The sequence below is a fragment of the Saccoglossus kowalevskii genome, chromosome 12, assembly GCF_978046115.1.
Source record: "Saccoglossus kowalevskii chromosome 12, keSacKowa6.1, whole genome shotgun sequence".
NCBI classification, from domain to species: Eukaryota; Metazoa; Hemichordata; class Enteropneusta; family Harrimaniidae; genus Saccoglossus; species Saccoglossus kowalevskii.
In genome coordinates, this window is record NC_140652.1 from 3,969,373 (window position 1) to 3,983,162 (window position 13,790).

At 36.4% G+C, this 13,790-nt stretch overlaps 1 protein-coding gene across 1 annotated transcript; it reads right to left on the reverse strand.

The window, feature by feature from the left end:
• Window positions 1–9,115: 9,115 nt before the first annotated feature.
• LOC146735432 (uncharacterized) lies at window positions 9,116–9,934 on the reverse strand. Its single transcript, XM_085506297.1, has one exon. It carries the CDS (start codon window positions 9,932–9,934, stop codon window positions 9,116–9,118), a length of 819 nt encoding a protein of 272 aa, XP_085362423.1.
• Between the last annotated feature and the right edge of the window lie 3,856 nt (window positions 9,935–13,790).

The window sequence follows — 13,790 nt, forward strand, 5'->3', positions numbered from 1 at the left end:
GTACTTCTTACCATATAGAGTCTAAGCAACGGGACAATCAGGTATCAGCCTTTGTTATGTAAAGCGAGTCTCGAATCACTGTGCTGCTTAAAAACCCCGTTATATTACACTAAGACTCGAATAGGTATATAATCAGTTATATTAGTATTATTAATATTTGTTACACATACAGCAGAAAGTCTGACACACACGTATTCATTTTTCATCCAAATTAACATTGTGTATTATGTTTTGACAGAGGTGAAGGAAGATTTACGACTTGGACGTGAATTGCCACTTGTCGCTCTACATACTGAACACCGACCGTGCCACGAGTTCAAATATTTCCTTTACTACTGATGCATGTGGTTTTACAGGGGGTTTATATTCCTTTTATTGTTTTAAAAATACATTTTTCGAGCTATTTACGTTTCAGTCACTGCTGCCATTCCTACGTCTGTCCACGCTGTGAGTTGATTTTTGCCTGTCCACGGAACAAAACGTCCATGTGTTGTAAAATTCAGCCGTGTTCTGACCGGGCCAGACTCCCGGACCCTTAAAGGTTCGGCCTCAATTCTAAATATAATTAATAGGTAATGTAATCGACGATGCACGAAGACTCATGTCACAAAATAACACTGTATTATGTACTATCAATGTAAAACGAAGTTCACTACGAATTTCAAATACGAGTAGAACCAGTTCTGAAATGCGTGCTTTAACTAAAAAAAAAATAGTTGGACCAAGCTATTCAAACATCATCAGCGATGTAAATTAGTAAGAGATATATGATAAGCTACAATAACGCACTACCTTGTCTCTTAGCTTGGGTGACGATGACTTGCTCTAGACGTACCGCGTTTGTTTCAAATCAGCCAAACTTGGACAATAACAAATGAATCAGTGGTTACAGGGGACACTGCGATAAAAAGGTCGGATACAGGATAAACAGTTATAGGCAGTTTCTGGTACATGATGTCTGGTTTAAATCGAGATCAGGGTTACCATGGTTTTTATACTTGCTTCACTATTATACTAGTATACCAAATCATATTATACGTCGTTCTGATTGAGCGAGAACGTGTTATTTTATTATCCAAGTCGTCGGTAAATAAATTATGGTTTTTCGAGTTTAGAAGTACACACAAGTAGGGGAAAATCCTGCTGCCAACTGAAATCAACAAAATATTATTCAAAAACAATATTAAAATATTTTGTTTTCAAAGTTACGCTAAACGACGCCAACAAAATGATTGCATGTACAGTGGATCTCTCGTGAAACAGGAAATGTGTCGATTGTCTAACCGCAATTTCAAGCTGATTCACAACATTAATTTGCCACTGTATTTTATTGCAATCATGTCGATTAAGAAGTTCTCACATTTATCAACACTGAAACGTTAATAATCCCCGGTGTAAATTTGCGGGACAGATCGATGTATCTATAATAGGTGCATGGCAGTTGCATGTGCTAGTAATCAATGCTGCAAGTAGAACGTTTCGGGTGTTGTATCAATTGTATAGGAAATCATAACCTCGATGCCTTGGTGATATCATGAACATTTTGTAATACTATTTCAGCTTGAGCCCGTGCCGGTAAACACCGAACCCGGCAATACACTGTCGCGCAATAACCTTATGTTGGCCTCGGATGCCAAGTAAACAGTCTGAGATGATCGGTTCAAGTGTCTGGGACGCGAGTAATTCATCTAATCGCACATCTTCTCTCATCTATCGTTCTTTGTTCAAATAACGCGAGTAGAACGTTGTACCGCGAGGTTTGTTAATACATTGTTGTCTTCAAAACATGGTGTTAATCTGCGTTTCCTTATGCTATTATAACAAACATAATTAAAGTGACGCACACTCCATTGATTCAACCATATAATTTGCAATGCATAATCGCCATAATCGAACATTGGATGTATACGGAAACAAGTGAAATTAGAAACGCCAATAAAATGAGACACCGCATTAAATGAAACACACATAAGGTATAATTGAAAGCTCACCGTATTGACACGTGTCTCCAGCAAACGTCGGATGCACACGCTATATTGTCCTCAGTTATATCAAATAATTGTTCTTCAATAGCTTTCCACACACTATATTGTATTTGTGGTGTCGTTATGGCTTTATAATGTGGATATCGGTGGTATATTTGTGCGTATATAGAATTTTAAATTGGAGTGATTCATAAATTCATCTATTATTCTGTGTTTCATAATGTCTCAACATTACGAAACACAGAATAATAGGGTTAAGTAAAGCACCATTCGATTACTCTCGTGGTAAAACGAATACTGTTTACTTACAAGTAACCTGTAGAATACTGTGTGGGTAATATTTTTTATATTGATTTTTGTTGCATTTGCAGCAAATAGTTACCAAACAATGAGAAATCTATAGGATTGAATATACCCCACAGCTGGCTTCACATGCATTGTTCATAGTTCATATGGTGCTTACACCAGGATTTAATTACAGCACCTAGGCGGTGTGTGGTTACAGCTTAATGTTCGAGTAATCGCAAGAAATTGACATGACAATAGAAATTCATTAAAGACTGCCACTCCCATGCAATTAACAGCGAGTGAAATTCCTGGGATTGAAACATATATTTTGAAGTCACTGGTGTAGGCAACGAATAACTGCAAGTTGACATAAAGACGAGGTAGTTTATTTAATCAGTGGTCAACTAGAGGCTGAAATTATAATTAATTTGTTTATTTCAATTTCTCCTGACGTCAAATAGAATACACTGGTGAAACACGGTAGTAACTGTGGGTGAAAGGATGTTTTGGGGTGTAGTTTACATTGTATATAGAGTGGTAGGGTCGGGTGTAATTTGTTCATTTCCAACTATTATGAAGACGTGTATAATTTCACTTAATTTATTTTTGCTGACATGTTTTCAAGCATTACATGTGAATCTAATTTTCACTGCGCTGTGTCTCAATAGAGTATGAGGGGAAATGGCATTTTCACTGGAATTTATTTCAGGGGAAAAATGTTTTCAGTGATAATGAAGTATTATGACAGATACCCTCCCTGTGGCTTTCATTGCGTATGGAAGTTATTTTCACGAGTCATGCGGTGTATCCTGCTGCCGTACTTTCACGAGCGAAGCCACGGGGAGGGTGTGGGGTTCTGTTATTATACACATGTCCCATATTTGATTATTTCATATTAAAAAAAGAACGTGCAACAAACCGGGATAGAAATTTAGATCGGGGAACCCAATTGCCCATTAATATGCTCCAAGACAGTGCTGCGACCTAGCAACGCTTGTCAGTGTAGAACGCGTGTCGCTGTACGTGTGAAAATAAAATAATCAGACGTCTAATTTAAGTCATTGTCCGAATAAATAACTCGTGGATGTTTAAGCGCGGTGGTCGTAGCGCAGCGCGTGTTCGAATTTCATGTAAATAAACAATGTATTTTACACGCGTTGTATACGTCGCTATGAGTCCCATATCGAACAGGACGCGACACGACGACTGTCGCCCTTTAGTTGGGACCACGACAGAACCAGAACTTAAACTGGGCGACTACGATACACGGTTGATGTTGAAGTTAAAAGTTCCTCCACAGATCTGTGCATTGGCAAACATGCCGTGCAACTGCAGTACACCACTGACGGAATGACTTTCGTTGAAATCGGTCGTCGCTGACTCGTGAGCTGCACACTACAACCTCGTTTGTGATGTTGCTTGCTTGTCGTGGATGGACTGAGTCTTGGTTACCGGTTAAATTTTGCTAATTTGGCGTTGGTAATCTTTATTTGGAACTGAGTAACGCCGCAACGTCGCCAACAGAAACCTCATGGTATATCGATGTTGATGGTTGCGGCTCCATATTAATCGGAGATTTCACTGCGGGTCCAGGCAGCGGGTGGATCTTCCGAGAGCCCTTCAAGATTTATAAAACTCAGATTCCAGGTGGTCAACAAACATTAAGTTCTCCCAATCCTAGTATTCTATGTGATGTACACCTAACATGCCAAAAATGCTAGTGAACGATTTGAACCTGACAAAAATACTTGAAATAGATACCAGGAAGGGGAGGGGGGTAAAAGAAAAGTTATATAACATTTTATTATTCAATAATTTATTTAAATACATAAGTTTGTCCAACTCCCTGTGATACAACACCTCAGACATAGCTCATTGTACTTGGCTTGAGTGTGGGCAAAAAGTTACTATTTGAATTTTTGATATCTGTTTTCATTAATGAGAAAGTTGACCCCGAAGTTAGAGTAACTGTTCAGCAGGAATGGCTTTTTAACTCTTCTGTGATTTTTTTTTGGCTTGGCTGATTTTGTCACGGTTCATACTTGACAGGCAGGTCGTACCATCACTAATTGGAAAAACAATCCTGACCCACCGCTACCATGGCAACAGCCAAAGTCTTGTAATAGCAGTGCCCAAATGATCATGCCTTTTATTGTGGCTACGTTGCGCACTGGTAAGAGATCACCGGCGCCGACATTGTTACCACTGTCAACGGAATCCCAACGCAGCTTTGAACTTTGAATAAAATGTAAATGCTGCCTCCAATCTAGAAAATACTATCGCAAAACGGTTGGAAATAATACATTTAACGGCTGAATACGTCCTAACAATAAAATAAAGTGACTTCTAATGACTGCCATGTTATTTTGCGAACCTCGTATAAGGTGCCCGGTTTTAGTTATAAACAGACGTTAGCTTCACGTTCATGTCCCTTCCATGATAACAGCCGAAAACATATTGCTTGTTTTTTACCGGTTTTCATTGGCAACCGAGGTATTTTTATTTTGTAAACAAATTTTCGTCTGCTATTTTTATTCAGTTCAAATCGTTCAGCAACATTTTTGGCATATTAGGTGTACATCACATGGAATACTACGATTGAGAGAACTTGATGTATGTTGACTGATTTTTATCATAGTACGAAGTACCAGGAAGTTACTCAGTTCCAAATAAAGATTACCAACGTCAAATGAGCAACATTTGACTGGTAATCAAGATTCATGTAATCCATGGCTAACAAGCAACATCACAAGCGAAGTTGTAGCATGCAGTACCAGTAAGTCATCCCGTCAGTGCAGTACTGCAGTAACACGGCATGTTTGCCATCAGCATTGTATTCAAACGAATCACGTGGTGTGCCGTTCTCGTTCAAACCCGGGATTCGATCAATAGGGGAGTCCTATTAAAAAAACACATTGCAAATCATGCAAGTTCAACATTTTCAAACCAATATACTAAAACAGAAATGCTCAGAGATGCAAATGAAGGATAGATATTACTTTTCACTATACACATCTCTGTTGATACTATCCCTCACATATTCTACTCCCAATTACTCCTGCGTAAAATGGACTAGCCTCTTCATGTTGACATTCAGACTAAAATCACGTGACAGGCTGTTAAAATTGGCTGTTGTATACTCTTTCGCCGGTCTGGAAAAGGTGTTTAATTAACTCACATTCAAGCAACAATGCAGATTTCCCAGTGGGAGTGAGACTATTCGACTCTGCCACTAAAAAAATAGGGGTGTTTTCAGCAAAAAACGAATAACCCTGGAATACACACAATATACTGAATTTCGGAACAAATCGTGCATTACTTACAGCAGCAGAATACCACAGAAATATCAGACGAAACATGAAAACACTATATATTGTATTTCAGCTTGAACCCTCTATATTGCAATTCAAGGAATTAACCCCATATGTGCATCCATTTCCCACCTTGGTATCACCCACCCCTGAAAACAAACTCTTAATACCACGCTGAAGCGTTTGGTAATAAATCGAGTGCATACTCTCACATAATCGATAAACTGTTAACTGTCATAAATAAACAAATAAAGGAACTTATGTCTTTTCTTTTAGTCCCCCTACCGGGAGGCAATCACAAAGCAAAGGCCATGGGCTCAAATCGATGTCCACCATTCTCACAGTCGGAGCTACGTCACGATCCCCCAAACGTTGCCAGGACCAATCACAAACAGGAAAAGACAATGAATTTTCGGATTAACACCTCTGTTTTCCCCACGCTAACCAAATTTCCCTCACGCTTACGGAAAAATCTTTTGTTTTCCACTGACTTCCTGTTCCCGTCTGTCTGTATGAATTCGCAAATGACTAATTCAATTGTTGTTAGCAGTAACCACAGGCAAGCAAGCCAAGAGAATTCAGTGTGAACCAGGAAGTGAACTCTTAAAATATACTTGTAAATCCATTGTGTGTATATACACCGCTGAAACAGGAGAACAAAGATTGTATTGTTATCCTCTCACGACTTACTCAAACAGTAAACGAGACGTAGCAAACAGCTTCAATATATAGTTTAACAATGATGCCCAGATCTCGTGACGAATCAAGATGTAAACAAAGAATCCTTCAATACGTCGCTTCACGAAAGTTGACTACAACTGTCAAACAATCGCATTTCAATAACAAACTAGAATATGTTGTATTTTTGTATATTCATCTGTAAATTTATTTACGTGTTTAAGTAACTCGGTGTATGGTTTGAAGAAGCATGCACTCAATGTGAAGCCTTGCAACCAGTTTGTCATATACATTGGCAAATATGACCATATAATAGAGGTTTTCTTGTTGACATTCTGGTAAGTCTGACGGGGTTCGACACATTTCGGATTCACCATAATGTCCACTGTCCCCGCAAAATTCGGCACGCCAGACGGTTTGTGGTAGCCGATGGTGTCATCTCTGCCAGCAAGACTCTGTGACAGGGTTGTCGTTATACTGTGGGCTTATGGCAATCCGAAGAGCACTTCTCTGTGTCATTTTGAGTGGTGGCACACCCTTGTAACAAGAAATAACAAGTTTTTGAATTGCATATTTGTTTTAAATAACAGACATTTGTTTACAGAAAATGACTTGCACGTTTTGATAGTCATTAAATTCGTGTCTCTTTCCAATCACATTTCTTTAAATTCGCATTTTTTTCTTTTCCCAACTCATAGTTTTATTATTGTGAACTCCCTAGGCTGATGAGAACTGACACTCATAACAAAGCACTGGGAGGACGTGGGTTGAATCGGTGACGATCGGGAGGCGTCGGTTAGTTGTGTACCGCTGGTGATCCCGCTTGTTACGGACTGCTATTCACAAGCACAAATACCTTATATAGTGAGTTCTAACAACATTACGAAGGCTGAATGCCACTTTAAGCCTACCACCTCACCGAACACAAATACATGCACAACTCTATTACAGTAGTCAACATTCAAATAAATTACTTGAGTGCATAGATTGAACAATTTCTCGTTGAATGCTTATTTTGATCTGTTCTTATTCATAATGCAAATCACGGACATAATTTTATAGGTCAATGCACTATCATTCCACGCACACCACTAAGAAAACGAGAGAGCTAGTTAGATGACTTTGAGATATTGCAGCAATATTGAATATATTTTCTACATAGCATTGCCAATATGAATATGATTGGTTGTGGATGTACCGCACAAATAATACACACCATAACAAGTTTCTGTGACATTATATAGACTTCATACATGGTCTGCCCTTAAGTTTAGTTAGAAACCTTCCAGGGACACCAGGATATTCTCCCTTAGATCGCGTTCACGCACATAATTTACAGCATGGAGCATTTTGACATATAATTTTCTCCCCAACAAAAATCATGCCAGGGGTCGAACATAGTTTGTCTAGGACATTTTTTGCTACCATTTGTCACATTTTATAGGACATTTTCCCCAATTTTAAAAATTGTTTTCTATCCCGGCTAGTTGTTATTGCTGAGTGAGACTTTATTTGTAACGCCGATACGTTCCAAAACAAAATAACCCGTTCAGAATATATATCCCATTTGAGGATGGTCCAAACTTCCAATATTTTATAGGTTTTCATAATATGCTGATTGATTGACTAAATAGTAATGATATTAATTCATTAGCTGACTACTAGTCGATGAGTTCATACTTAAAATATTAGACCTTCTGTACTACAGTGTCTCACACTTTATTGACAACAGAGAGTGATATTAATGGGTTATCAACATACCAAGGTTCAATGTCACGTAAAAAACGCCACTATAAAGACTTTTCGTTTTCGACATTGTGAAATTCTTTTGTTTTTTGGAGAAACAACCCTGCAAAAACAGAGTTTGACAAGATAATTTAGAAATTTATATTAAGAATAATTCAAAACGAAATGTATTTCCTATTTAACCAATAAATAATTTTCATAATTACCGATTACACAAGAATATTACAGAACAAAAGGAAATTTTGCTATAATCTCCATATTTTTGTCTTTTATTTGTCTTGAATTATGACTGAAAGAAGCTTAATGAAATTACAACAACTCATGTATGAACAAGAACTTTAATAAATATGATTTTACTTGGGGTCCCAGACTTTGACTAAAAAGTAGGATATGGCACGGTAGTTAACAAACCATACCCACACTTACCGACTGTGAAATGGCAGAGATGCACAACAATCGATACAATCCCGGCAGTCGGGGTCAAATCTCAAATCGGTCACGTGTTGGTTTAGTCAAGAAGATAACTCATTTGTGTATAATTCATCGTTGGTGGCGCTCCACTACGTCGCCTTCAAAAGTGAACTTGAATTTATTTATTTATTTATTTATTTATTTATTTATTTATTTATTTATTTATTTATTTATTTATTTATTTATTTAACAATAGCGCACTGGGCATTCACATTCACATTCACATTCATAAAATAAATGTAACTAAACTTAAATATAAACCAACACCAAACCAACAAATTTATAACGATTACTTAAATGTGGCGGTGAATCAACATGTCTACATTACAAACAAAGAACCCACTACAAATACTCGCTAAACGACTAATAAAACATTGTTGGTGATGTTTACTCTATTTAGAGGTTTCATGAAAATGATTATTTACAGATAAAACGAAATACATTTGATACCAAACTTGAAATACATTGACATTATTTGTGGGCATTACTGTCTATTGATTTTTTGGAGAATTTTTCAAATCAGGACGTAAGATAATTGACATTTGTTAGCAATGCGCATTGTAAATTAAACCCATGCAACGAAAAACACCGTCTCTATCACACGGTACGTGATTTACTCGAAGTTTACGTCATCGATTATAAATTACTTTGGTTTAACATGACGTCACAATCCGTTGGTTTGATGCGCTTTTTGTATAACATTTCATAAACGTGAGTAGATTTTTCAAGAGTGATTCTATCATCATGCGATAAAATAGATGCATCCATCAACTCATCTTTATCAGGCAGAGGTCTAAAGCAAGTACTGTCAAGCGCTTTACTAAATATCTGCTCACGGTAGTTGTTCTCCTTCCAGTGGTTGTGCCATCCGTTCATATTACGAGGTTTGCATGTAAGCATGCTTTTCGTGTATGGAATGTCAACCTTCTGACACAGTATCTTTAATATCTTCTCAGGATGGTGAGACAAGTCATACGCATATATGATTATAGGCTCCTGTTTCAGTACTTCCGTGACATATTGATATAGACGATATACAGGGTTGATATTCCATTGAAGCATCGATATCCATGATTGATCTCTATTATATGAAGTTTTCAAATTAGCAACACTGTTTATACATCGTACTGGCTCTCGGATCAGAAAGACGTGAGTGAATCCGGATGGTATTTGGTGAAATTGACCGTACATATACACAGCCATATCCTTGAAAGCAACTACATTTTTCCCTGCGTAGTCTGCTTCCAGCATTCGTTTAACATTGTTGTATTTTTGACCAGGTTCTACATAATCTGGATGTACCATATAGTGAGCTACGTCATTGAAATACGGCATACCAAATGGTTCGTGGAAACAAATGGTGTCATCTCTTCCAGCTAGACATTGTGAGAGGACAGTGGATAGACTGCGAGGATGAGTCCATATAGCAATACGACGTACACTTCCCCGAGACATTTTGAGACGTTGTCACGTGAGATCTGGTGAGAAGCAGAGAATACATGTTACATCTTACAGTTGTGTGATATGCGAATCGCTCTCAATGAAATAGTTAATACTGCTATAGAGGTGGCTATGTTGGCAGTTCCACAACTCGTTTGATTAGATGTCCGTGTATTGTGGATTGATATAATTGATTCTCCCAGAAAATAATATTATCAGAGCCAAAAATCTTCGAGATCTGAAAGTCGCTTTCGACAAACAAAGTTATTTTATCACTATTTCGGCAAGTTTTCAACTTGCATTTATGTAATGAAAATGATGAAAGGGCGTTAAATCTTTTACGTTCAACGGTCGCATGTTTGTGTCTCGTTTAAGGTTTAAATGACAAATGTTTTAGTGTTATACATTCTGTGACAATATAACTATTGTGTCTTTATTATAACATATAAAAATAAAAATTGGATCGATCATTCCTTTTTATTATGAATTATTATAATACTAATGTTTGCCGTTGTGTGAATAAGACATGCTTTCAATTAATCGTCTATATGTGAATACTCCAAATTGGTTTAAATTATTTTCTATATATAAATATACTTAAGTTTATACAACATTATTGCCACAATTTGACGCTTTCATTAATATATTTATTTGTTAATTTATGTTTACATACAACGATTTTATTGTGACTTGTGTCAGACAGTCTTGACAATAATATAGTTTCGTACGTGGATAAAATACATGAAACCATTTTGCCTTATTCGATTCAAAATTTGTAATTTATCGAAAAAAAAACTTTTCTTTCCACTCAATTTAGGAAAAAAAACAACAACGCAGTTTACGTACTTGGGCTATCATTCAAACTAATGAACCTTTGATCCATTGACCTTTCAAGCTATCAAATCTTTGGACTATAGAGACGGCACTGCATACAGTTCAAACATATGGCACCAACCCTATATTGCCATGTGTACTAGTAATTTGTTGTTTGTTTTAATCGTACTAGTATTTATTTTGTAGCCGTCACGTGGGTTTAAACTTTGCACTAGACACTCTGAACGTATGGTAGTAAAAATCGGACTATAAAAACAATAAGTGAGTATTGTCATTGTCAGTAACAGTGTGACCTGTATCGTGGTCAGCCAGACGTTCATGGACTCCAGCACACATTCCCAATAACATACTAAGGCGTTCAATGACTTGTCAATGGGACAATGAAATTGCAATTGACAAACCATAGAAAAACATTCTCACACTTACCATCCGATCATCAATCTAACACAATGGTTTGTCCCAGTCAACCTGGGTCCTGAGTTCGGACATGTCACGTGTTTATAGTGTGTATGGGTGAACGTTGGTGGCGTTACCCCTACTCAGCTATCTATATTTCAATGTATGTGCAAAGTTGGAAACGTTGTGTGGATAACCTGCAAAGTTACGTGCAAACTTGCAATGTTTAGATAAAAGTCTGCAAAGTTTTGTGACAAATTTGTATGGTTACATGAAAAGCCGGTATAGCTATGAGGACAGTCCACACACTTGCGTGCAAAATCGGTAACGTTTACATTTGTTAAAATTACGTTGAATGTCTTAAAAATTGTGCGTAACGTTACATAGAAGTCTGTAACGCTGTGCAAAAATTTGGTTACAAGTTACAAGGAAGGTCTGTGTTTCAAAGTTACACATACAATTATGTGGAACGCCTGCAAGCTTAGTTATGGGTAATGTTTGTCAATGAAATTATTAAATTTCTAAATTTGTCTCTGCCGTGTCTGCATTATTATGTCGTTTTCGAGTCATAAATATTGGCGCATTTTTGTCCCTGTTTATATTTTAAAGGTTCGCCTTGTATTCAATGACAATGTGTGCTGACCTCAGTGGTTAAGTAGAACAACAGCAAGAACAATGCTATGTTCGTATTGCCACTATGAGTTAGGAATTGCATAGTGGAGTATGACAAGCCTTTTTTGCGAACGTGTCGATACATAACGACAGTAACACGTAGTAGTTTTCTTTCCACTCTAGCGGTAACAGTTCTCGAGAACTTACTTATCACAAGATCATGATGTGTGTTGTAGTAGAGCAACTCATAACTATGGTAACACAATGCATCAACAAATGATTCGTACTACGTTGGTAATATGACAGCGTGAAGAATTGTTAATCAGGTTTGCATCTACATTGATCCTATGAACAGCGCCTCCAGTGGCAAAATGAAGATATCTTCAGTATGTAACAATCACTATATTATACTGAAAACTGTGCCATACTCGCCAAAAATCATCACAGTGGCGGCGGCACCGGCAATTTGTTTCCTCAAAATGCAGGAAATAGCGTTCAGAGGGTCTAGATTTCAGATCTCGCCCCTAAAGCAAAATTTGGTGCCGCCGCCTCTGCATCAAGATGATGACGTCACAGTACATTTGATGTTTTTTCTTCAGAAAATATGCGTAGCTTAGAAAGCACATTAAGCACTACAATAAATAAATAAATAAATAAATAAATAAATAAATAAATAAATAAATAAATAAATAAATAAATAAACAAGGCCAATAAAAATTCATATAAAAAAACAAAATGAGAGAAAAAAAAACAATAAAAACTTAAGCAAAAAAAAAACGAGAGAAAGGAAAATAAAAATACGAGGCCAATAAAAATTTAACCAAGAAACAAACAAAAAACGCAATACAAAAAACGATCTCCTTGGGTTGGTTAAAATTCTATCACGAAAATATTTTTGCGACAATATTGAATTGTCACTATTATGTATGAAGACTATACATTTCAATGTTTTGTTTTATGCACATTTGAAAATATAATCCAAAGATACATATTTAAATATATAAGACAATTGCAGCCAATTATGTTAAAATGTCCATATGGAAATTGACCCGGAGTGAATGAGTTTTGCTTGGAAAATAAGCATAAGCCTATGCGATTAATATTATAATTAGTTTTAGTTTGTTGTGGTCACTATAATATTTTCTTTTCAAACAAACAAACAGACAAACAAACAAACTGATTGCAACGAGCGTGAAATTGGCGAAGTATTCACATTCAAGTCAGATTATCGTCAGATTTAATTGATTTAGCATTTTTTTGAAATATAATTTTTCGCTATTCCAGATGAGATATGCACTCTGCAATTTCGAGTTTCGACTCAATTAACACGTTAAATTAATATGTGTATATTTTTGCTAATATCTTCTGAACTGTAAATATTACCAAATTTAATAGAGATGCTTTAGGTGTTCAGCGTTGAGAGATAGAGTTTTGCTTTTCAATTTAAACAATTAATGAACTCATTAGCATATTAAATTGATTTTGAATTTTTGTTAATATTTTGTATGAAATGACTCGGACATGCTGGCCAATGCTACCCTGCTGAACAAACGTCAGCAGGAAGTTTTACCAAAAGAAGTCATTTTCGATTTATTTTCAACACCATGACACTATACTACATTATGTATTGAAGCATATTTTGTTAAGTCAAAACTCAAATATAACCTCTCTGGATTATCAATAACTGCGATAACGTGAAAATAAAAAAATGTCATAGTAGAAAACTTGTTAACATATATATAATTTTTCTCAACGATCTGCAAATTGTATGACTTTTTTTAATTTTGCCTTTTAATAAGTGTTGTTTGCTGTAAATTGAGTTTAATTTACAAAATCTATAATTTTGTGTTTTTCTGTTATGTGTAAACCAACTTTGTGTTTTTCTGTATTATTTTAAATCAATTGAATCTGATTTGTATCTGACGTGAATCTGACGATAATCTGATGACAATCTCACTTGTGAATCCTTCGCCAACTTCACGCTCGTCCGATACTGTCGAGAATCTGCCATAGTCCTACCTCCGGATTG